Source organism: Eptesicus fuscus, chromosome 7 (assembly GCF_027574615.1).
Source record: "Eptesicus fuscus isolate TK198812 chromosome 7, DD_ASM_mEF_20220401, whole genome shotgun sequence".
In the NCBI taxonomy this organism is placed as follows: domain Eukaryota; kingdom Metazoa; phylum Chordata; class Mammalia; order Chiroptera; family Vespertilionidae; genus Eptesicus; species Eptesicus fuscus.
This window is the reverse complement of record NC_072479.1, coordinates 52,468,177-52,490,749: the sequence shown is the minus strand read 5'-3', so window position 1 is coordinate 52,490,749 and position 22,573 is coordinate 52,468,177. Positions and strand designations below refer to the sequence as shown.

Genomic DNA, 22,573 nt, shown 5'->3' with positions numbered 1-22,573 from the left:
TAACTCCCTCCCCAACCCTTGTTGTTCGATTATACTATGTTTGATGTCTTCTCTTACTCTGTATCTCTTTGTATCGGTATATCAAAAGCTGCTACTATGTCTCTCTTCTGTCTTACTCTCTAAGTATCTAATGATGTATTTAGCAATTTCTAAACATAGTATACCCTCCTCATTTGGGGGAATAGGGAGGAGGGCAAATGTCTCTTCTTTCTCTCACACTGTGTGGTGTTAGTCACGGAGATGATAAAAGGTAAAACGGGAGCTAGAGGGTTGTGACCCTTCACACACACACACACACACACACACACACACACAAAGCCTTAAGCAGAAGAATGTCTTAACATCACAAAAGGATACAGAAATAGACTCTTCTTCCTGCCTCCTCTTTCACATATAGCACAGGGGAGGGTAAAGTGGGAGGACTACTAAATTATATGTAGAATTTTCTTCATACACCCTTCGCCCAAATCGAGGGATTCCAGGTGTGCACCTCTGCCCTTGAAGTCTGCCTTTTGCCTCCCTCTTCCTGTTCTCTCCTGGATGACTAAGAACAGAGATTGCCCAAGGGACCACTTCCCTTGCTCCTCAAAACTCCTTTTGATATTCTTGACCCCAGAGCTCCTGACCAGAACCTACAGGGCTTTGAAATATTTTGGAAGGTTGAGGAGGCAGACCCTTCTGACAGTCAGTCAAGTAGCTGCTCATCTGTCCATGGTGATATTTACAGGCAAGCATAGTCAAGTGAGTGCTTCTTCGGGTTGAGGGTGAACAGGCTGGGAAATTCCTAAGTATTTTTGCCATGGTGATGAGCTGGGTTCCTTTCTCTGCCCCATATTGGGATGCATTTCTTCCCATCTCCACCTTTTGGTTTGGGGGCTTCCAGTTCATTGGCAAAATGTCTATCTTGCGATGCCTTTCTTTCAAGCTGGAGCCTGCCTTTTCCCCAGTTTACACGTAACAAACTTTTTTTTTTTTTTTACAAAGAGTTCCTTCTATAATATCCCCATCTGGTAAGTGCACTTTAAAGAAAGGGGCAGGACAGATTTTCCAGAGGTAGAGGAACCCCAGGGCTGAAACTGGGTGTCTCTTCCCCCAAGCCCCTCAATCCTCATGTAATGGATAGGACTACTGTTTTGGTTTCAGACATCTTTTCCTTCTACATGGTGCTAAGGTGGTTTTCCAGGTAACTGCAGGGATGGAGAATGGAGGTCATAGGCCAGCCCAAATTAAGGAAGTCTGATGCCCAGATACCCAGTCTTATCGAGGATGGAAGAACAGGATCCACCAGCAGCAGGGCAACCATCCCCGAGCTTCTAAGTCAGGGAAAAAAGCTCATTGTGAGAGGCTTTGCAGGACTCCAAGGAAAGAGTCCTTTCTCCCTTTTAGCAATTAAGGAGCAATGCAGCGGGGAGGGGAGAAATGCCAGAGGATGTGGAATAAATCCAATGCAGTGATATTCAAACATTTTTCAAAAGAAATCTTATATAGAACCCTAATAGAAAAAATTACTAAAAGTGATGCAGACCTGGGCAGTTTGCATTTTCTTTCTTTGGTAGTAAATGCTTCACTCGTTGAGGAGTCCTTGAACAGTCCTAAGAAACTTTGAGAGTTCTGTAGAGTAGTTTGAAAACCACTGCTCTGAGGAATGGAGTTCAATCTGACTTCCCTGTCCTAAGCTTGCAGCTCATAGCAAAGAGGGAAAAGGTGGGTGGATGAGCCATCCTCTCTCCGAGACCCAGGTGGGCAGGAAGAAGATACCTGTGCCCCTGTAGACTTGTGCTAATATTTGCCAGGAGGGCATTTAAGAATCCAGTGGGTTTTACATAATCTTGCCACCAAATGATTCTTTTAAAACACATAAGAAAATGTGAAGGTAGGGCAGATGCAGAGGGAGGTGATAGAGGAAGCAGCCTTCTCTTTAGCAAGAAAGATGTAAGAGAAATAGAATTCACTTACATTCGTCAGAAACAACACACACACAAAGCCTTCACCGGAAGGTTCACTCTACATCTTCCTCCTCCCCCCGACACTCACTGCATCCCTTTCAGAGAGCCAGGGTTACCACAAGGGGCCCCTGGCCAGCCCACTCACATCTGCCAAATGTTGCATGCCAGTGTGGAAGACAAACCAAAATGCACAAACCCCAGTGTGTATTTATTTGATGTACATAGATACCTTTAAAATAAAATAAATTCAATGATATCTGTATGGTGGTGTAAATCTTTTCCTTCCTGTCTCTCTTTTCCTTGCATATTATGGCATTTGACAGTGTGGTATATATCCTTTCAGATGTTTTTCTATATATTTACACACAGAGTGTTTTCCCCCCCACTTGACAATATCCTGGGAATCGTTTCATGTCAATATACATAGATTTACCTTATTAAAACATATATATATATGTATATATACATATACATGTATATATACATATATATACATACATATGTATATATATATAATTTCATATATTTACCCTATAATTTTTTGTTGTTGTTAATCCTCACCTGAGGATATTTTTTCATTGATTTTTAGAGAAAGTGTGTGTGTGTGTGTGTGTGTGTGTGTGTGTGCGCGTGTGAGGGGGGAGAGTGAGAGAAAAACATCAATGTGAAAGACACATCAATTGGTTGCCTCCAAAACACGCCCTATCCAGGGCTGGGGATTGAACCTACAACTCAGGTATGTGCCCTTGTCTGGGAGTCAAACCCGTGACCCTTCGGTGCTGGGGTCGATGCTCTAACCACTGAGCATATTGGCCTGCGCTATTTATCCTATAACTTATTCAACCATTCCACTATTGGTGGGCATCTTTCTAGGTTGTTGGTAATTTTTTATTTATTTATTTATTTCAGAGAGAGGAAGGGAGAGGGAGGAGGAGAGGGAGAGAGAGAGAAACATCATTGATCATGCCCCATACTGGGGATCGAGCCCACACCAGGACATTTGCCCTGACCAGGAATTGAACCAACAACTTCCTGGTATAGGGGACGATGCTCAACCAACTGAGCCACACTGGCCAGGTGGTTATTGGAAATTTTTAACAAAAAAATAATATCCTGTTCTCATTTCCACCCCAGACCATCTCCTCAGTCCCAGCATCAATTTGTTCCTTTCCAGTGTGTCTCTATCTTGCCTTTGCAAACAGCTCAGTTCTTTTGTCCCATGACCATCTACCACAATCACCCTCCTTATTCCCATTTTAGAGCATACCCCTACCTGTCCTCTACTCATGCCTCAAAGCTGCTGAGATGAATGGAGACAACTGCACAATGACAACACTGGGGCAGCTAAAAACAAAAAGCCTGCAAACCTACCTGGACCTTCCATGCTGCTTCACCTTACTTCTGTGTATCCTTACAGTTTCCTCTCCTACCCCCAGGGCAACTAGTCTAAACCCTTACTCCTCAAGACCCCTTCTCACCTTCTCTCATAAGCAACAACTCTGTCTGCCTTAAAGGGAAATTTTAGCTTGGCCGGTGTGGCTCAGTAGTTGAGCGTCCACCCATGAACCAGGAGGTCACGGTTTGATTCCTGGTCAGGGCATATGCCCGGGTTGTGGGCTCGATCTCCAGTAGGGCGTGTGCAAAAGGCAGCCAATTGATGCTGATGTTTCTCTTTGATGTTTCTATTTCTCCCTCTTTCTCTCTCTCTAAAAAATCAATAAAAACATTTTTTTAAAAGGGAAAATTAAGGTTATTGAACATGAACTTCTTCATCCTCCCCATACACACACCTTTTTACTTACATATATCTGCACAGATCCTTTCCTTTCTCTCTCCCTTCTGACCAGTGATAAATCTCCCTTCTCTAGGTTAAAGCAAGTTCTTTCTAGATCTTTCATTCTTGAGATACTCAGAGATTAATATATAAAACTAGAGGCCTGGTGCACAGATTCATGCACCAGTGGGGTCCCTCAGCCTGGCCTGCGGGGATCGGGCGAACCCAGCTCTCCAACATCCCCCGAGGGGTCCTCGATTGCCAGAGGGCACAGGCCAGGCCGAGGGACCCCACCAGGGAGGGATCATGGGAGGGCTCCAGGGCATGTCCTGCCTGTCTTGCCCAGTTCATCAGGGCAATCGGGGGTCAGCCAGGGAGGGACTGTGGGAGGTTGGCTAGCCCAGGAAGGAACGTGGAAGGGCTCCAGGGCATGTCTGGCCCCTCCTGTCCAGTCCTGATCAGCCAGACCCCAGCAGCAAGCTAACCTACTGGTTGGAGCATCTGCCCCCTGGTGGTCAGTGCACGTCATAGCGACTGGAAGAATGAACAGTGGACACTTAGCATATTAGGCTTTTATTATATAGAATAAGGTAACTAAAAGTGATGCAGACTTGGGCAGTTTGCATCTTCTTTGTTAACTTCTGTCCAATGATTTCTTTTTTTTTTTTAATATATTTTATTGATTTTTTACAGAGAGGAAGGAAGAGGGATAGAGAGTTAGAAACATCAATCAGAGAGAAACATCGATTCAGCTGCCTCCTGGACACTCCCCACTGGGGATGTGCCCGCAATCAAGGCACATGCCCTTGACCGGAATCGAACCTGGGACCCTTCAGTCCGCAGGCCGTTGCTCTATCCACTGAGCCAAACCGGTTAGGGTGTCCAATGATTTCTTCCCTTGTTTTTGTTTTTGCGTTTTTATTTCAAAATATTTTTATTGATTTTTAGAGAGAGAGGACAGGAGAAGAGAGAAACATCAATGTGAGAGCATCCATCGGCTGCCTCCTGCATGCCCTCTACTGGGGATCAAGCCCAGAACCCAGGCATGTGCCCTGACAGGGAACTCAAGGAGCAACCTTTTGGTGCGCGGGACAACACCCAACCAACTGAGCTATACTAGCCAGGGCTCCCCTTCTCCTTCTAAGGTCTCCCTTAAAAGTCCCTCTTTACTGTGTGCTTCTCTTTAAGACACGCCCTATCTTGTTTTCTTAATACCAAATATCCAAAACAAAGTCCCAGGTTTCTGTCCCCACTTTCTTTCCTCCCACTCATTCTTCAACCCACCTTGATCTGGCTCTTGTTCTGGTGAAACTGCTCCAAAGGTCACTAGTTACCAAGTACAATTGGCACTTACTTCTCCATCCTTGTCTTGCTTCACCTCTCTGTAACATTTGACAGTGCTCTTCACTCAATCCTTCTTGAAACGCCACTCTCTTGGCTTCTGTGCCCCTGCTCTCTCTCCTGGCTCCTTTACTTCTCTGGCCACCCCTTCTCAGCCTTTTCCCAGAAGTCTTTTTTTTTTTTAAGACCTTTAAAACATATGTTTGTTTGTTTTTAATTTTTAGAGAGGAAGGAAGAGGGAGAGAAAGATAGAAACATCTGTACCCCTCATCCCCCGACCCCCTCCTTGCCATGGAGCCTGAAACCCAGGCATGTGCCCTGACTGGGAATTGAACCGGTGACTTCCTGGTGCCTGAGTCCACACTCAGTCACCCAGCCACACTGGCTTCTTAAGTACTGGTGTAGCCCTTGATTCTTTCCTTGCTCTCTCTGAGAGATCCCATCCACGCCCACAGATTCCACAACAATAAAATCTGTATTCCCAGCACAGACCATTCTGCTGAACTGCGGGACTGTATGTCCAATTGACCTCAGGTACCCCTACCATGTTCCAAACTGAACTCTTTTTGCCTAAACTTCACCTTTTCATGTCGCCACCATCTCTCTTCACCTCAGCCAGAAGCCTGCGATTCATTCTCAATGTCTCCCTTTCCCTCAAACTCCCCACATCACTAAGAATTTTCCAAATTGACATCAAACTAGACCTTTAGATGCCATCCCTTCTTTCCATCATAACAGCTACTGTTTTAGTTCATCACCTCGTGCCTAGACTTTGGCAGTACTCCAGGCACCCTCCGGAACCATGCAGTGACCCTTCTAAAAACAGGCACGTGTAATACCTTAAAATCATTTAAGGGTTCTATTTCGTTAAATGCTTTGGGGTTACCCTCAGCCGGGAGGTTACTCCTAGAAACTGGGCAAAACCAGCAGGCGGCGACTTTGCAGCAAAAAAGCTCCCGACCGAAGCGTGAACAGGCCAGCCCAGGCCGCACCCCCGCGGCCTCGAGGACCTGCGAGGGACCCGCGGACCGCGCGCAGCCTCCGGGGACACGGCCTCCGCGCGCCGCCCCAGCGCCAGGTGAGCCCACCCACCGCTGTGCGAGGGGCCCCCTCGCGGGGCCAGGGGGCGGAGCCAGGCCCGCCCCGCCCACCCGCCGACAGGCCCGCCTCCTGTCACGTGACGGCGGCTCAGGTGAGCACCGCTTCCGGGGTCGGGAGCCCGATCGCGGCCGGCTCCGGCTTCCCGTGGGTCGGGTACGCGGGAGGCCATGGCGTCCTCCTCGGCCCCGCCGGCCACCGTACCGGCGAGTACAGCGGCCCCCGGCCAGGGTTTCGGCTTCGCCTCCAAAACCAAGAAGAAGCATTTCGTGCAGCAGAAGGTGAAGGTGTTCCGGGCGGCTGACCCACTGGTGGGCGTGTTCCTGTGGGGCGTAGCCCACTCGGTGAGACCCGGCCCTGGCCCCTCGGTAGCCCCGTCCGAACCCCTCAAGCTCCTGCGCCTCGGGGCGCCCCTGACTCCGGGCTCCCGTCTCCGGTGCCCCTCGAGCTGCCACTTTCCCCTCCGGGCTGCCCCGTTCTCTGCTCACCAGCCTCCAGCTGTATCTTCTCACTCCAGACTTTTTTCTTCACCGTAGACTTTGTCTCCCTCTCCACCCTTGACTCATCCACGCTAGTTCCGCCCTCCCCGCCCGCAATCCAGCTCCCTGCCTCCCTGCCTCCCCGCCGGATCCAGCCCCAGCCCCAGGCTGCGGAGACCGGCCGGCCCCGGCTCCCGCCGGAAGGACTTTAGGGGGAGTGGCTCTCCTGGGTTGGTGGTGGTGAGGTCTCCGCCAGAGTAGGTGGAAGGGGAGCAGGGAGGGGAGCTCGATCAGGGGGATCGTTCACTTTCCTTTCCACCTTACTTTCCAGCTGCCGTCCTTGACTTTGGAACCTTGGCTTTGAGGGAAGCTCCAGGCTTCCCGGACCTTCTAATCCTGCTGTCCCTTCCTTTCCCTTCCGAGGTACAGCATTTTAGAGAAGCTACCCTCCCTGAGCCTGGTGGTTGCGCTCACTCAGCCTGTGGTCTTAACTGCATTCCCATTGTTGGCTGGAGTGATGGTGTTTGGTGTTAGGTGGGGGTCCTCTTGGACTGAAGAGGGGGCTGAGAAGCTCAGGTCGTGGGGACACTGGTGGTGAACTTTAGAAACTGCTGCGGAGGGTGTGCCTGGGAATCGGGAGGAGGCCCAGGAGGCCAGTGCTTCTCCTTTCCTGAGGCTACCTCAGGTGAAGGGATCATGGCCATGGCACCCTTCCCTTAGGCCTGGAGTCGGAGGGATGCAGTGACCTTGAATGTGACAGGCAGTATTTTATAAATCAACTTCCTTGAATTGTTATAGTTATGGCAGGGTTGTGGATGTGGAAGGGGTTGAGGAAGAATACAGTTTTTGTCACATTCTTAATTTGTGGTTTAAAATATTGTCTGGGGTCTGTCAGCCCCCTTTTGCACTTGTGGCTCCGTGGACTGCACCCAGCTCCCTGGGTATGGTAATGTCTTATCAGTCTAAGGCTCTGGGTATGGGCAAGGCTGATGGAAGTAGGGCCGCCTCTCAGGTGTACCTTCCAGGTGACTCATCCATCCCTTTGGGAAGCTTAATAAGAAGGGTTTTCTTTTAGTAAGAATTGAGGGAATTACACATAAGACCTGCCTCAGCTTCCCTAGGTATATATACCTTAGCCTCAGCATGCTACCCTCCAGCCAACACACATTTACTTCAAGTGTTTGGAATGGAGAAATTCTTTGAACATATGTCTTAGTGATGACTCAGCCTGTGTTACAGCCGATGGCAGAGGGGACATGAAGAACTATAGCTGAATTTTAGGCTGGGAATCTCAACTGGCTTTTTTTTTTTTTTTTTTTTTTCCTCTGCAGGACTGTGCTCTGTCCTCCTTTTCTACCAAGAATAAGAGGATTTGGGTTTCACGGTAGTGTATGGGATTTAGATTAGACTGCACTTCATAACCTCTGTCAAATGCTCAAGTAAGGATCCCTCTATTCATTTAATAAACACTGAAAGACCACTGTGTGCCCAACATTTTGCTAGCTAGGCAGCTGAGAGATGCAGGCACCTAGCACTGGTCCTTGTGCTGGAAGAGCTCACAATCTAGATGGGGAATTTACATAAACTAGCGATTAGGCTTATGATAAGTGCACTGTTACAGGTGGGTGAAAGATACTGTGGCAGCACTGGAGAGAAGGCACTTCTTCTCAGGAACCCCCTTTCCACCCTGAATCGGCAGACTGCTGATTCTGGAGGCTGAGGAAGCATGTGATGTATCCATCCTTTGGTTGTGGGTTGGCTTGACTTTCCCTCTTAAATCAGCTGCTCTTCTTTTACTTTACACCTAGGTAGGTGGGACCTACTGCAGAGGACTCGGTCAGAGTGGTCTGGAAGCACTGGTCCTCTTTGTAAGGAGATGCCTCTTGCAGGATGTGGACATCTTTGTTCTTGTTGCTGTTGACCCCTCAGAGTCCCATTAACTCTCTTGTGTACTTTTAAAATGCCTTTTGTTTTTAATGGAGCATGGAACTGTTTGTCTTGGGTCTGCTGAGGATACTTTTTTTTTTCCTCTAGAATTTCTCAAGCTTTAAAAATAGTCCTGAGTTGCTTACAGGGTTTGCCTGATATAAAATGACTGTTGTGAGCATGAAGTTCCTCGGGGGCGGGAGTGTGAGGGGCTCTGTGTGAGGGTTGCTTACTGTAATCCTTGTTGGGCAGCAGAAGAGCTCAGAGACCGTCTCTCTCACCTCTATCAAGTGAATGCATAAGCAGTGTTTTTTTAAAAGAAGGAGGTTTGAGTTGCCCTTTTCTGACTCTTGCTCCGTTGCCCTTTTCTGATTCTTGCCCAGACACAGTATATGAGTAGTTCTCTACACCCCTACTCACTCACTCCCTATTCTTGTTTTGGCTTATCAGATCAATGAGCTCAGCCAGGTGCCTCCCCCTGTGATGCTGCTGCCAGATGATTTTAAGGCCAGCTCCAAGATCAAGGTCAACAATCACCTTTTCCACAGGTATGTGGGAATTCCCACCCTTCTCACATCAGTCTTTGTAGAAAAGAGTAAATAATTTAAGAGTTAAGATTTAATGAGTTGAGGGTTTTAGATTTAGAAGGCAACTTATAAGTTGTATTGTCTAACCTCCTTCCCAGTGCACAAATTCAGTATTGTGCAAAGAAACCATTAAAATAGTTTTCAGTGTTCCCTATACTCTTATATGTATGTACTAGTTTATCTCTTCTCTTGCCTAGCAATTCCATAAAATAAATTCATTTGGATGCCATTACCATTAAGTTTCTGATAGGGACTCCCTGAAAAAAAAAAAATCTCACTAAACCCTCCTAGTATCAGAAAATGCCATTCTAAAAAGTGGCATGTATTGCCAATTTTAGGGTGTCTCTTACTTGATTGAGATTTGGGAAATGCTGTTGTTTGGATGGGCAATAAAACCTAATTCTACTTAACTCATTTACTAGTCAGGTGACTTAAGCAGCTCGCCCAACTATCCTGAACCACAGCCTCCCCTTCTATAAAATGGGAATAATATACTTTTACAGGACCTCACAAGGGTTTTATGAGAATCAAATAAGGTAATATATGGGAAGGTACTTTGTAAACTGTCAAGTCCTCCATAAATGTAAGGTAATATTGTTACTTTGGTTTTTTTAACCTTGAAAACCCCTTTTTCAGGGAAAATCTGCCCAGTCATTTCAAGTTCAAGGAGTATTGTCCCCAGGTCTTCAGGAACCTCCGTGATCGATTTGGCATTGATGACCAGGATTACTTGGTGAGAGTTTATTATGGGCTGAGGTTGGTCCTCTCTCCTTAACAACTGGGGAAGCCTTGTGACAGCCATGTTTGGAGAAATGAGACCCTTGGCAAGTATGATTCTTTACCTTTTTGTTGTCACAGACATCTTCAAAAATCTGCTGAAAACTATAAACCTTGTCCTTGAGGGGGAAAATGTAGATACATTAAAAATTTTGGCCCTGGACGGTTTGGCTCAGTAGATAGAGCTCTCGGACTGAAGAATTGAAGGGTCTCAGGTTTGATTCTGGTCAAGGGCACAGTACCTCAGTTGCAGGCTCGGTTCCCGGCCCCAGGCAGGGCCTATGAGGCAAGCAATCAATGTGTCTCCCTAACATTGATGTTTCTATTTCTCTTTCTTCCTCCCTTCTACTCTCTCTAAAAAAATCAATGGAAAACTATCCTCAGGTGAGGATTAACAACAACAAATTTTTTTGGCCCTGGCCAGTATGGCTCTGTTGGTTGGAGTGTCATCCTGTACAGAAAAAGGTCGCAGGTTTGATTACTGTTTAGAGCACATACCCAGGTTGCAAGTTTGATCCCCGGTTCAGGTGCATGCAGTGGGCAACTGATAGATGTTTCACTCTCACATTGATGTTTCCCTCTATCTCTCTCTCCCTCTTTCTCTCTCTCCCAAATCAATTTTTAAAAGAGCATGTCCTCAGCTGAGAATTAAAAAAAAATTTTTTTGCACCACTTTCAGTCCCTATATAGATACCAGATTAAGAAACCCTGCTCAACTTGTTATGCCAGGGTTTTATCTACTTTCAGACATATTCAGTTGACCATTATCCTATGACTTGCATCTCTGTATAAAAGGGGAAGAAAGCCCTAGCTGGTTTGGCTCAGTGGATAGAGCATTCATTAGCCTGTGGACTGAAGGGTCCCAGGTTCAATTCCAGTCAAGGGCACATGCCCAGGCTGTGGGCTCAATCCCCAGTAGGGGACATGCAGGAGGCAACCAATCAATGATTCTGGTCATTGATGTTTCTATCTCTCCCTCTCTCTTCCTCTCCGAAATAAATAAAAAGATATTTTAAAAAAATAAAAAGAAAAAAAAGAAAAGAGTCTCTGGCTTATTGTGTGTCCCTAACAGGTATCTCTTACCCGAAGTCCCCCGAGTGAAAGTGAAGGCAGTGATGGTCGCTTCCTTATCTCCTATGATCGGACTCTGGTCATCAAAGAAGTATCCAGTGAGGACATTGCTGACATGCATAGCAACCTCTCCAACTACCACCAGGTGAGGCCTTATTTTTCCCTCCTCTCTCTAATCATAGCTCGGCTGCCAAAGCACACAGGGAGACTTCCTATCCCTTTTCCTCCTTTACAACCTATTCTGCTCCCCAAGAAGTACTTGACACCATGTTTTTTTGTTTTTGTAATTGGAAAAAAATTTTTTTAATTTATTAAATTGATTGGGGTGACGTTGGTCAACATGAACATAGAAGTTTCAGGTGTGGGTGGGTTTCTTTTATTTTTATTTTCTTATACACCATGTTTTTTAAAAACTAGAAATTTCTGCCCAGGTTGGTTTGGCTCAATGGATAGAGTGTTGGCCTGTGGACTGAAGGGTCCCAGGTTCAATCCTGGCCAAGGGCACATGCCTGGGTTGCAGGCTCGATCCCCAGTAGGGGGCGTGCAGGAGGCAGCCAATCAATGGTTCTCTCTCATCATTGATGTTTCTATCTCTCTCTCCCTCTCCCTTCCTCTCTAAAATCAATAAAATATATTTTTTAAAAACTAGAAATTTCAAAAAAAGAGCCTCTGTATAGCTATTTGTGTTTGTTTAAATAGAAGAATTTAGACCATGTTCTTTCTCATTTGGTACTTAATGATCTAAAACCACTGTGGATTATACATAAAGTCCACGTGTGTAACAAAGTCTAAACTATAGATTTATAATTAGGTGAAGTGTTAGCACCAAATATACTATCTGGAATAAATGCAGTTTAGGGAGAAAACCAGGGTAAGTACACAATTGGGATAAACTGTAAAGTAGAAGCCATGATCATATCCAGCCCTAAAAAGGATTAGGGAGCTATTGTGGCTGATTAGCTTAACCTGGCATGTGGAGTTTGTGGAATATTTTGGTGATAAAAACACTGCCTAGCCCTGGCCCAGTGGCTCAGTCAGTTGGGAGTGTTGTCCTATGCATCAAAGGATTGTGGGTTCGATCCCTGGTCTGGAAGTATATGGGAAGTGGCCCATTGATGTTTCTCTCCTTTACTCTCTCTCTAAAAAGCAATAAAAACATGCTTGGTTGACAATTAAAAAAATAATAATAATAATGAAAGGAAAAACACTGCCTGAATGTTTTTCTAATGAAGAAAAAAAATCTCACTAAAACCAGTGAACAAGGAATAAATGAAAAACTCTAAAAGGAATATTTGTTTTATCCAACAAATATTGAATGTTTTTAATTGCTAGACCCTGTGTTGGGCTGTGGAGAAAGAGGTGAATGAAATGGTCATGGCCTTTGAGGATCTCTTAATCTAATTGCAGAGTCCAGTAAGTTAGCATTAGCATGCAGCAAAATGTGTACAATAGTAGAGGTAGGTACAGAATGCTCTGGGGGGTGCAGAGGAAGAGCATCCCAGCCCATTGGCGGAAGGAAATATACTTGAGAGGCTCAAAGAGACTTTTTTTTAGAGGGGGTATCACAGTAGTTGATTCTTGAAAGACTGGTAGAGACTAACCATTGGGCAATGTGCTAGACAAAGGAAAAACAGCACTTGTAAAGGCACAGAAGCATGAGAGAGCCTAGTGTTACAGAACTGCAAGAAATTCAATGTGGTTGGAATATGGTATTGTGGAAAAAATAGGCAGAATCCAGATTGTGAAGGGTTTTATAAACAACAGAGTTTGGACTTGATCCTGAAGGTGGTTTGCAGGAGAGTGATATGTATGTTACTTAGAAATATCCATGTGACAGCATTTTACAGAATGGATTGGAGGGAGGACTATTGGGAATGGAGATACCAGTTAGGATCTATACTAATAAAAGGGTAATAAGCAAATTGGTCAGGACACCCTCACAGTAATGACCAAACAGCAGGCTGTGTGGGGCAACCAGGCCGGCAGGGGTGTCAGTGAGGGACGACCAAACAACTGAACAGCAGGCTGCATGGGGCGACCAGGTCAGCAGGGAGGCAGTGAGGGGCGACCAGGCCGGCAGAGGGGGGCCATGAGGGGCGACTAGGCCGGTGGGGGGCCAGTTGGGGTGACCAGGCCAGCAGGGGGGGCAGTTGGGGGCAACCAGGCCAGCGCGGGGGGGGGGGGGGGGCAACCAAACGACCAAACAGCAGGCTGCATGGGGCGACCAGGCTGGCAGGGGGGCAGTTGGCAGCAACCAGGCCGGCAGAGGGTGGGCAATGAGGGGCAACCAGGCTGGCAGAGGGGGGCAGTGAGGGGCAACCAGGCCGACAGAGGGTGGGCAGTGAGGGGCAACCAGGCTGGCAGAGGGGGGCAGTGAGGGGCAACCAGGCCGACAGAGGGTGGGCAGTGAGGGGCAACCAGGCTGGCAGAGGGGGGCAGTGAGGGGCAACCAGGCTGGCAGAGGGGGGCAGTGAGGGGCAACCAGGCTGGCAGAGGGGGGCAGTGAGGGGCAACCAGGCTGGCAGAGGGGGGCAGTGAGGGGCAACCAGGCCGACAGAGGGTGGGCAGTGAGGGGCAACCAGGCTGGCAGAGGGGGGCAGTGAGGGGCAACCAGGCCGACAGAGGGTGGGCAGTGAGGGGCGACCAGGCTGGCAGAGGGGGGCAGTGAGGGGCAACCAGGCCAGCAGGGGGGGCAGTTGGGGGGCGACCAGACTGGCTGGGGTGGGGCAGTGAGGGGCAACCAGGCTGGCAGAGGGGGGCAGTGAGGGGCAACCAGGCCAGCAGGGGGGGTAGTTGGGGCGACCAGGCTGGCTGGGGGGGGCAGTTAAGGGCAACCAGGCTGGCAGAGGGGGGCAGTTGGGGGTGACCAAGCCAGCGGGGGGGGGGGGGTAGTTAGGGGCAACCAAACGACTGAACAGCAGGCTGTGTCAGGTGACCAGGCCGGCAGGGGCAGCAGTAAGGGGTGGCCAGGCCGGCAGAGGGGGGCAGTAAGGGGCGACCAGGCTGGCGGGAGGGCAGTTAGGGGCGGCCAGGCCGGCAGGGGGGGCAGTGAGGGGCGACCAAATGACCGAACAGCAGGCTGTGTGGGGCAACCAGGCTGGCGGGGGCAGTTGGCGGTGACCAGGCTGGCAGGGGGGTGGGCAGTTAGGGGTGATCAGGCCAGCAGGCAGAGGCAGTTAGGGGTGATCAGGCTGGCAGGGGGGCAGTTAGGGGTGATCAGGCAGGCAGGCAAGTGAGCAGTTAGGAGCCAGCGGTCCCGTATTGTGAGAGGGATGTCCGACTGCCGGTTTAGGCCTGATCCCCGAGATCGGGCCTAAACCTAAACTGGCAGTGTCGGACATCCCCCAAGGGGTCCCAGATTAGAGAGGGTGCAGGCTGGGCTGAAGGGGAAACACCCCCCATGCATGACTTTTGTGCACCAGGCCTCTAGTGTAATTATAATTGTCTAGGTGAGACATGACAAGGACCTGGAGAAATAATGGCATTGGAGATGGAAAGGAAGACTTAGGGTAGAGTTGTGGGAATTAAGGCAAAAGCACCTCTAAATTCCCAGTTAGGGGGGTCAGGAAGCTCATTCACTAACACTTGGAAGCAGAAAAAAGAAACAGGTTTTTGGAGGAAGACAGTTCTGATTTAGACATGTTGAGTTTGGGGTTTCTGCAGTTGATCCAGATATCACTGTCCATCAAGTGTTTGGGAAATGGAGTCCAGGAAAGAGGATTAGAGTAGAAGTCTAAATTTTCAGAGTTAAAGGTGAAGAGGTGGTAATTAAAGCCATGAGTATAGATAAGATTATTGAAGGGAAGTGTGGAGTGAAATGAGAAGAAAATTGAGGACAGAACCTTAAGGAGCAACTAGAGAAAAGATCCTTTAAAGAAGATTAAGGATCAGTGGACACTTGTAATTATGCCCCACTTCATTTCACACAGGATTTGAGGACAGAGGGGAGGGGAATCAGAAGAGTGGTCTAATGGGAACTGAGGGTGAAGAGAGTTTTAAGGAGACACTGGTCAGTAGTATAAAGTGCCATTCAGTTGCTACAAGATAATGACTAGATATTCATTGAATTTGGCAACTGAGGGATTTGGGGGAAGGAGGAGTAGAGTGATTCCAGAGGAGACATGAGGGCATATATCTGACTTCACTGGTTTGAGGTATGAATGAGAGATAGGAAGTGAATTGATTGCTGACTACTTTTCTGGGAAGTTGGTTATGAAGAGAAATAGGTAGTAATACTGAGAGAAGCATTGAAAGAAGAAAAATTTTTGCCCAGCCAGTGTGGCTCAGTGGTTGAACATCAACCTATGAACCAGGAGGTTATAATTCGATGCCCAGTCAGGGCACATGCCCGGGTTGCGGGCTTGATCCCTAGTGTGGGGGATGCAGAAGGCAGCCAATCAATGATTCTCTCTCATCATTGATGTTTCTATCTTTCTCTCCCTCTATCCCTTCCTCTCTGAAATAAATAAAAATATATATATAGAAGAGGAATACTTTTTTAAAATTGATTTTAGGGAGAGGAAGGAAGGGGTCGGGGGAGAGAGAGAGAAAATCGATGTAAGAGAGAAACATCAATTAGTTGCCTCCCATATGTGCCCTGACAGGATCAAACCCGCCACTCGGGTATGTGCCCTGACCAGGAATTGAACCTGCAATCCTTTGGTGCATGGGATGACACTAATCAGTTGAGCACACCAGCCAGGGTGAAAGAGGAATAATTTTTTTTAAGAATCCAAATGATAGGCCATCAGGCAAACATTTTTACTGGGGGAATTTAAGAAACATTGATCTGGATAAAATCAATTTGTTGATAAACAGACATAATTTCTAATTTTGTGACCATTTGCATATAAAGGTCTAATATAAGGAAAATAACACCCCCATTCCCCATCTGAAAGAAAGATAAATATGAAATGAGAGAAGGTACTTTAAAATTAATAATTTGTATAATGTCTAGTTATGCAAATGATTAATCTGAGGAGATGAGTATTCAGAAACTTCACAGATGACCAGAGGCATCTTTAGAAAGTTCCCATCACTTTTGACCTTGTAACCTCTCTATTTGAAGTTTTCTGCTCAGTCAGGAATGATAGTGTTTGAATGCCCTTCCCTAAGCTGTTTGTGTATCTGCTGCTCAATCTCTTTCCATTTCTTCCTCTCTTCTGCCCAGTACATTGTGAAGTGCCATGGTAACACGCTGCTGCCCCAGTTCCTGGGGATGTACCGAGTTAGCGTGGACAATGAAGACAGCTACATGCTTGTGATGCGCAACATGTTTAGCCACCGTCTTCCTGTGCACAGGAAGTATGACCTCAAGGTACAGAGAGGATAGATAGGGTGGAGGGGGAGGCTCCTGGTGGCCTGAGAGTGGGGAGGGTCTGGGAAGCTACTGGATGATTTATTTTAAAGGAAAGAAGCCTATGGGTTTGAATACTCTTCTTAGGAGCTGGATCTTGACTGTTCTTTTAGACACTTCTGCGAACTTGGTCTTTGGGTCTCTCCACAGGGCTCCCTAGTGTCCCGGGAAGCCAGCGATAAAGAAAAGGTAATACTAATTTTAGGGTGAGAGATGGGGGAAGGCAGGTGAAAGGGATCTTCTTAGGATAAAGAGGAAGGGATTACCAGTTGTTAATTCTTGTCTTAAACCGATGACAAGAAGAGAGATGTAAACTTGTCCCAATCCATGGATTGTGTGGAAGGGAAAAATGGGAATGGCTGCTTTGTCATTGGTTATTCCCTGTGCAAGGTTTGGGGATGGGTGAGGATATCAGACTTGAAGAGCAAAATGCTTACCACCTCCCACTCTGGGCTCTCCTATTCAAGCAGCTATTTTTACTTACTAAGAAGAAAGAAATGAAAACCATAAAGAGAAAGTAGTGGGATGTGATTTGGGGTACAACTGGAGTGACTGAGTCTGGGAAAAACATTAGAGGTGAGAACAGACTCCGAGTCAGCATCCCATTGTGGAGATCACTGAGTTAGAGACAGAGCCCTGGGTACAGCAGGGTTTTCTGAGACCTTTGGGGAAGAGATATATATTCCCAAAATGTCCCTTTACCTCTTCTCAGGTTAAGGAATTACCTACCCTTAAGGATATGGACTTTCTCAACAAGAACCAGAAAGTTTATATTGGTGAAGAGGAGAAGAAAATATTTCTAGAGAAGCTAAAGAGAGATGTGGAGGTGATGATTGGGGTGCTCTGGGAAATGGCTTTGTTTTCGTCTTTGCTCCCCTCAGGGTAGTTGTCTCTCCATTCAGAATATGAGGGAACTCCTCCCGTTCCCTTTATTCTTTGGGTTCTCTGCATTTAGGGAGTTGGGTATGAGACAAAAAAACCTAGAGGTGATGCATAGGGGGCAGGGGGAGGGAGGCGCTGGAATGAGCTAAAAGGATGATTTTAGACACCAGGACATTTAGGTACTAAAGGCCAATGTTATACTACCAACCCTCAATTTTTACACTTCCTTTCCCAGGAGGGCCCCAGAAATTCAGGGGTGGTGGGAGGTATAAGGGTGGTACCTGGGATTGGGGAGGGAGATTTGGGGTTTCTGATTTGTTATTGGGGTCTCAGTTCCTAGTGCAGCTGAAGATCATGGACTACAGCCTTCTGTTGGGCATACATGACATAGTTCGTGGCTCTGAACCAGAGGAGGAGGGGCCTGTGCGGGAGGAAGAGTCAGAGGGGGATGGGGACTGTGGCCTGACTGGACCTCCTGCTCTGGTGGGCTCCTATGGCACCTCCCCTGAGGGTATTGGCAGCTACATGCTTTCTCATCGGCCCCTGGGCCCTGGAGAGTTTGAATCCTTCATTGATGTCTACGCCATCCGGAGTGCTGAAGGTAAGAGAGATCCTGGAAATTTTAAGGGTGGGGAGGGTAGTCCTTGTAGGACAGAGACCGGGTTGCTGGTTGGAGAGGCTGGTTAGCTTTCAGAGATCTGACTGGTTCCTGGGGAAAGGGAATTGGGACTATACTTGCTCTTCATTGCTGGTTACTCTCTCCAGGGGCCCCCCAGAAGGAGGTGTATTTCATGGGCCTCATTGACATCCTGACGCAGTATGATGCCAAGAAGAAAGCAGCTCATGCAGCCAAAACTGTCAAGCATGGGGTGAGGGTTCCCCGAGGCCTTTCCTTTCCTATCTTGACTATTCCTTGGGAAGAGAGAGCCTCTTGTGCCAGAGCAGTGGGGTGACAAAAGGATGAAGTGTTGGGTATGGAAAGGGTGGGGAGTGGGATAGAGGATGAGGAATGCAGAAGAGTGGCGGGATGGCCTGACACCATGTTCCATACCTCTTCTCATAGGCTGGGGCAGAGATCTCTACCGTCCATCCTGAGCAGTATGCTAAGCGATTCCTGGATTTTATTACCAACATCTTTGCCTAAGAGACTTCGTGGTCACTGCTACTTTATGTTCAAGGTGGTGGGGTTCTGAGAGCCTTGGGGGAATTGCGGATATTCTGGTCACTAGTTCTCTTCCTCTGCTAAATTCAGGCTACAGGCTCCTTTCTTCCAAATAACTCCATCTTATTGAGTAGGCTCTTCCTGGCCCTCAGAAATATATCATCTTCTCTCCCCTTTGTCCAGTTTTCTCCCCTCTCTTTCTCCCCTTCAACATGTCTGCTTGCTTCATTAGAGTGTTACTGTTGATTCTCTCCCAAGTGCCTTGATTTTTGTAAAATGTTCTGTTGTTTCTATAAAAGTAGAAGAATCTGGCGGGAGGGGGTTGTTTGCTGTCTTCAGGACCTGACTGGACAGATGGAACTGGCTCAAGCAACTACTCTGGATGCACTTTGTTCTGTGGGATGAACACTAAGTGTCTGAATTTTGCTGATAACTTTATAGAACTCACTGGGGCATACCTGCTTCCTGGTAGGCCCTGGGATGAAAGACTTTGAAGATACTACGGGTGCAGGCATGCACACATGATGAGATATGGCCAATCTTACACACACAGGTGGGGTGGAGAGTGGTCAGCAGGCTTGCACCTCATGGAGGTGGGAACTAAGAGGCCTCTTGTGATTGATTATGTAGAAAACTGGAGAAAGTCTCTGTCAAGGATGGACTCCTCTCTCCAATCTCTTCCCTCACCCCACTTCGACCCTCACCTCTGTACTTCTGGACACAGGAGCCCAGAGATGGGTGGCCAGAGTGTTCAAGGCCAGGTGAAGGTGTTCACTGCTGCTGTTCCTCCTCAAGACCACACACCCCTTCTGGCGCTGGAACCCTTCAGTGGAGGAGTGACCAGTTCTGTAGGCTGGGATGATAGGCCAGGGGTCTAAGGTTCATCCCCCACGTTAAATTTCTTTCCTTCATGTCTAGCCATCCCTGAGGTGTTATTCCCAGGAGAAGGTAATGTCTCTACCTGGGTCAACCCTGGACATTTCAAGAGAATGGAGGTCTCAAGTATAGGAACCTCCTCTACCCACTGGAGGTGTGTGCCTAGCACACTTCCTTCCCCCACTCCTTCTCAAACCCTTTTACCAGTTGGATTTGTTGTTCTGTTCTCTTCTACCCCATCTTATTGCTACTGTGTCTCCCAGTCATCTTCACTCTCTATTCCCAGAGAGGAATCAGAGCTGTAACTCCATCACCCAGCCTCCTCCAAAGACAGTGGACTGGATGCATGATATTCTCAGAATGTAGAGGATCCTGATGCGCCCAGATAGTGTCCTCCCCACCCTCCAGTGCCTTTGGGGCAAAGGCAGCCATTCTTCTTGCTATCCTCCATACCCCTGAGGCTTCTACATTTTAAAAAATATATAAAGATGGATACCAGCAACTGGCCTGTGGGGATGCAAAGATTATTTGCTCTGTATCTGGCTGGACTGATCTGTCTCACAAGAAGTCACGAGGTCATAAAGAAGAATTCCTGCCCTGGCTGATGTGGCTCAGTTGAAGCATCATCCGATACACCAAAAGCTTGTGGGTTTGATTCCCAGTGAGGGTACATACCCAGGTTGCGGGTTCGATCCCTGGTCAGGATGCATATGGAAGGCAACCGATCAGTGTTTCTTTCTCCCTCTCCAAAATAAAAGAATAAAAGTAAAAACAACAACAACAAAATCCCCTTCCCCCCTCCCCCTCCTCCATCTTTGGCTCCAAAGTAAGTAACTAGAGGAGTCCCAGTTAAGGATTGGGACTTACAATACCATCCTGCCCAGAGCCTACCTTTCCCCTGGTGAATGCTCTAAGACTCCATAACACCAGCAACCGTTGTTCTTTAGGAATGGGTTTTCTGACCATGTAGCTGATGTATCATGAGCAGTGTGGTCTTCCATTTGTTGCTTCTAATTTTCATCTTTTTTATCAACTAATACAAAAGATATTGTGTATTTACTCCCATTGCTGTCACTATATAGAAATTAAATTATGGAATCTAAATCCCTCCACAGAAATGCCTCTTTTTTTTTTTTTTTTTCCTTTTCAGAAGAAGCCTGTGCTTAGGATTGCAGGGACCAGATGACAAAATCTGATCTTTAAGATGTTGAGCCCCTAAGTAAGGATGTAGGTTTCTACTTAGATGGCTGTGAACTTAAAAGGTTGTGAGGGCCCTAACCGGTTTGGCTCAGTGCACAGAGCGTCGGCCTGCAGACTGAAGGGTCCCGGGTTCGATTCTGGTCAAGGGCATGTACCTTGGTTGCGGGCACATCCCCAGTGGGAGGTGTGCAAGAGGCAGCTGAATGATGTTTCTAACTCTCTATTCCTCTCCCTTCCTCTCTGTAAAAAATAAGGTATATATATTTTTTTTAAAAAAAGGTTGTGAGGATTGTGGCCCTGGCCAGGTAGCTCAGTTGGTTAGAGCATCGTCCCAATACGCCAAGATTGCAGGTTCGATCCTGGTCAGGGCACATACAAGAATCAATCAATGAATGCATAAATAAGTGGAACAACAAATCAATGTTTCTCTTCCTCTCTAAAAATCAATCAATAAAACAAAGTTTTTAAGTTGTATTGTGCATTCTCCAACTTTATGAAAGTTGAACTATGGGAGCTAGGAAGAACAGAGAAGTGACCCTCCCTGGTCCCCCAGCATTCTGGGCTTGGTCACACCCCCTATCTCTGTCAAGGTGTCTCTCAGCCCACTAGCTAAAAGAAGGAATTCAGTTTTCCCCCAGGCTTCTTGGGAAAGATGTCCTCTGCCTGGAGGGCAGAAATAGTACAGCAGGGTCCTGGGAAAGTGGAGAAGAAAGTGACCAACCCTCCCGCCCAGAAGGGGAGTGAAGAAAGGGGGTGGTGGACAGAGCTGTTGCCAGGCTGGGAGACCGGCACCTCCTGGCTGAGGAGGTCGGCTGGTGGGAAAGCCTGGCTCGATGTGGCCCCAGGGAAGCGAGTTGGAGTTGGGCCGGGGCGGAGAGGGCTCTGACGTGGGAAGCAAACAGCAGAGCTTTTTTTTTTCCTTTGAGAGTTTTTAACTATTTGAACCATAGACTTGAAGCCACCCCCACCCCAATGCATTTTTAAAAAACGCAATCGCTTCCCATTCTGCACCAGCCTCAGTATCTCTGTGGAAAGAAAGCAATCAGAGGCACCAGCCCCCAGCTGGGAGGGGGCACAGGCGGCAATCTAGGAAAAGGGAGAAGGGGAGGTGACAAGCAGTTTATTCCTGGGGTTTATTGTTATTTTAGTTCCACTGCTTTTCACTGTGACTCTTCTTCCCATCCCACGTTCTTCCTCAAAGGCCCTTCCAGCACAAGGATCCCAATTTGCCGTCTCCCCGTGCACCTCGACAGGCACCCCTCGCCCACCCGCCGCCGCCGGCACCCGGGCGGCCGCGCAGGGGCGGGGGGAGGGGGCGGCGGGGGGAGGGCGTCTCCGAGGGATGTAACCTCCGACCCTCAGCTCCGCGACGCCGCTGCCTCCCCAGCCTGGGACGGAGCCTCCATTTTTGTTTTGGGGGCGAAGGGCAGGGGCTCGAGGGCGGCGGGGGTCAGAGGAGACAGTGACTGCCACCTGGGAGGGGTGCAGTCCCCTCCCTTTCCCTCAGTTCGCACCCCTGCACAGCCCCCTCCACCTTCTCGGGTCCCCCCCCTTGTTGCTAAGGCCCAGGCCGTCATCCCAGCAACAGCCTCAGTCATGTGACCGGCAATGGCGGCGCTGACGGGAGGTAGGTGAGCCCGGCGCCCCCACACCCACCGCGCGCCCCCCGGGCCCCGTTCGCCCCCCACGCACTCTCCCGCGGCCCCTGCGCCCCCTCCTCCGCCTCCTTCCCCGCGCGCGGCGCCGGGGACCCCTTCACGCCCGGAGTTCCTCCTTCTGTCATCCTCCAGCCTTGGCCTCCATTTGGGGGTTCTAGGGGCCGCGGTCGGGCAGACGAGCACCCACACCCACTGGAGGGGCTCCGGGGGCTCCGCGAGCGGGGACACGGGGAGCTGGTTCCGGGTCGCGTCTGGCGGGAGGTCGCCGGGGAGGGGGCGCAGCCTCCGTGGGCGCCCCCGGGGACCTGTCCTTCCCGGCGCCCCGCCCCCAGTGCGGTCCGCAGGGAGGGACCGGCCGCCGGGCCGGGGCTGCCCAGGAGGCACCGGAGACCCAGCGCTGACGGCGGCCCCGCCTCCCCGTCCTGTGCCAGCGGGACTTG

At 48.6% G+C, this 22,573-nt stretch overlaps 1 protein-coding gene across 3 annotated transcripts; it reads left to right on the top strand.

Annotated features, from left to right (window-relative positions):
- Nucleotides 1-6,257: 6,257 nt before the first annotated feature.
- PIP4K2C (phosphatidylinositol-5-phosphate 4-kinase type 2 gamma) lies at nt 6,258-20,947 on the top strand. Of its 3 annotated transcripts, none has more exons than XM_054718929.1 (10): nt 6,258-6,440; nt 9,015-9,112; nt 9,788-9,884; nt 11,001-11,144; nt 16,170-16,316; nt 16,506-16,544; nt 17,068-17,181; nt 17,571-17,838; nt 18,003-18,106; nt 18,301-20,947. In XM_054718929.1, exons 1-10 carry the CDS (start codon nt 6,330-6,332, stop codon nt 18,379-18,381), a joined length of 1,203 nt encoding a protein of 400 aa, XP_054574904.1. In that variant the 5' UTR covers nt 6,258-6,329; the 3' UTR covers nt 18,382-20,947. The 3 variants fall into 3 exon arrangements, with proteins under 3 accessions (XP_054574904.1, XP_008146924.1, XP_028012170.1); XM_008148702.3 differs by having other exon boundaries at nt 6,258-6,503; XM_028156369.2 differs by lacking the exon at nt 6,258-6,440 and adding an exon at nt 6,975-7,061.
- Nucleotides 20,948-22,573: the final 1,626 nt, after the last annotated feature.

Excerpts from the sequence above, each read along its gene's own strand:
- PIP4K2C (XM_008148702.3), top strand. The coding sequence starts at position 6,330 with ATGGCGTCCTCCTCGGCCCCGCCGGCCACCGTACCGGCGAGTACAGCG. Across the intron at positions 16,317-16,505 it reads ACAGGAAGTATGACCTCAAG|GGCTCCCTAGTGTCCCGGGA; the intron begins GTACAGAGAGGA and ends GTCTCTCCACAG. Across the intron at positions 16,545-17,067 it reads AAGCCAGCGATAAAGAAAAG|GTTAAGGAATTACCTACCCT; the intron begins GTAATACTAATT and ends ACCTCTTCTCAG.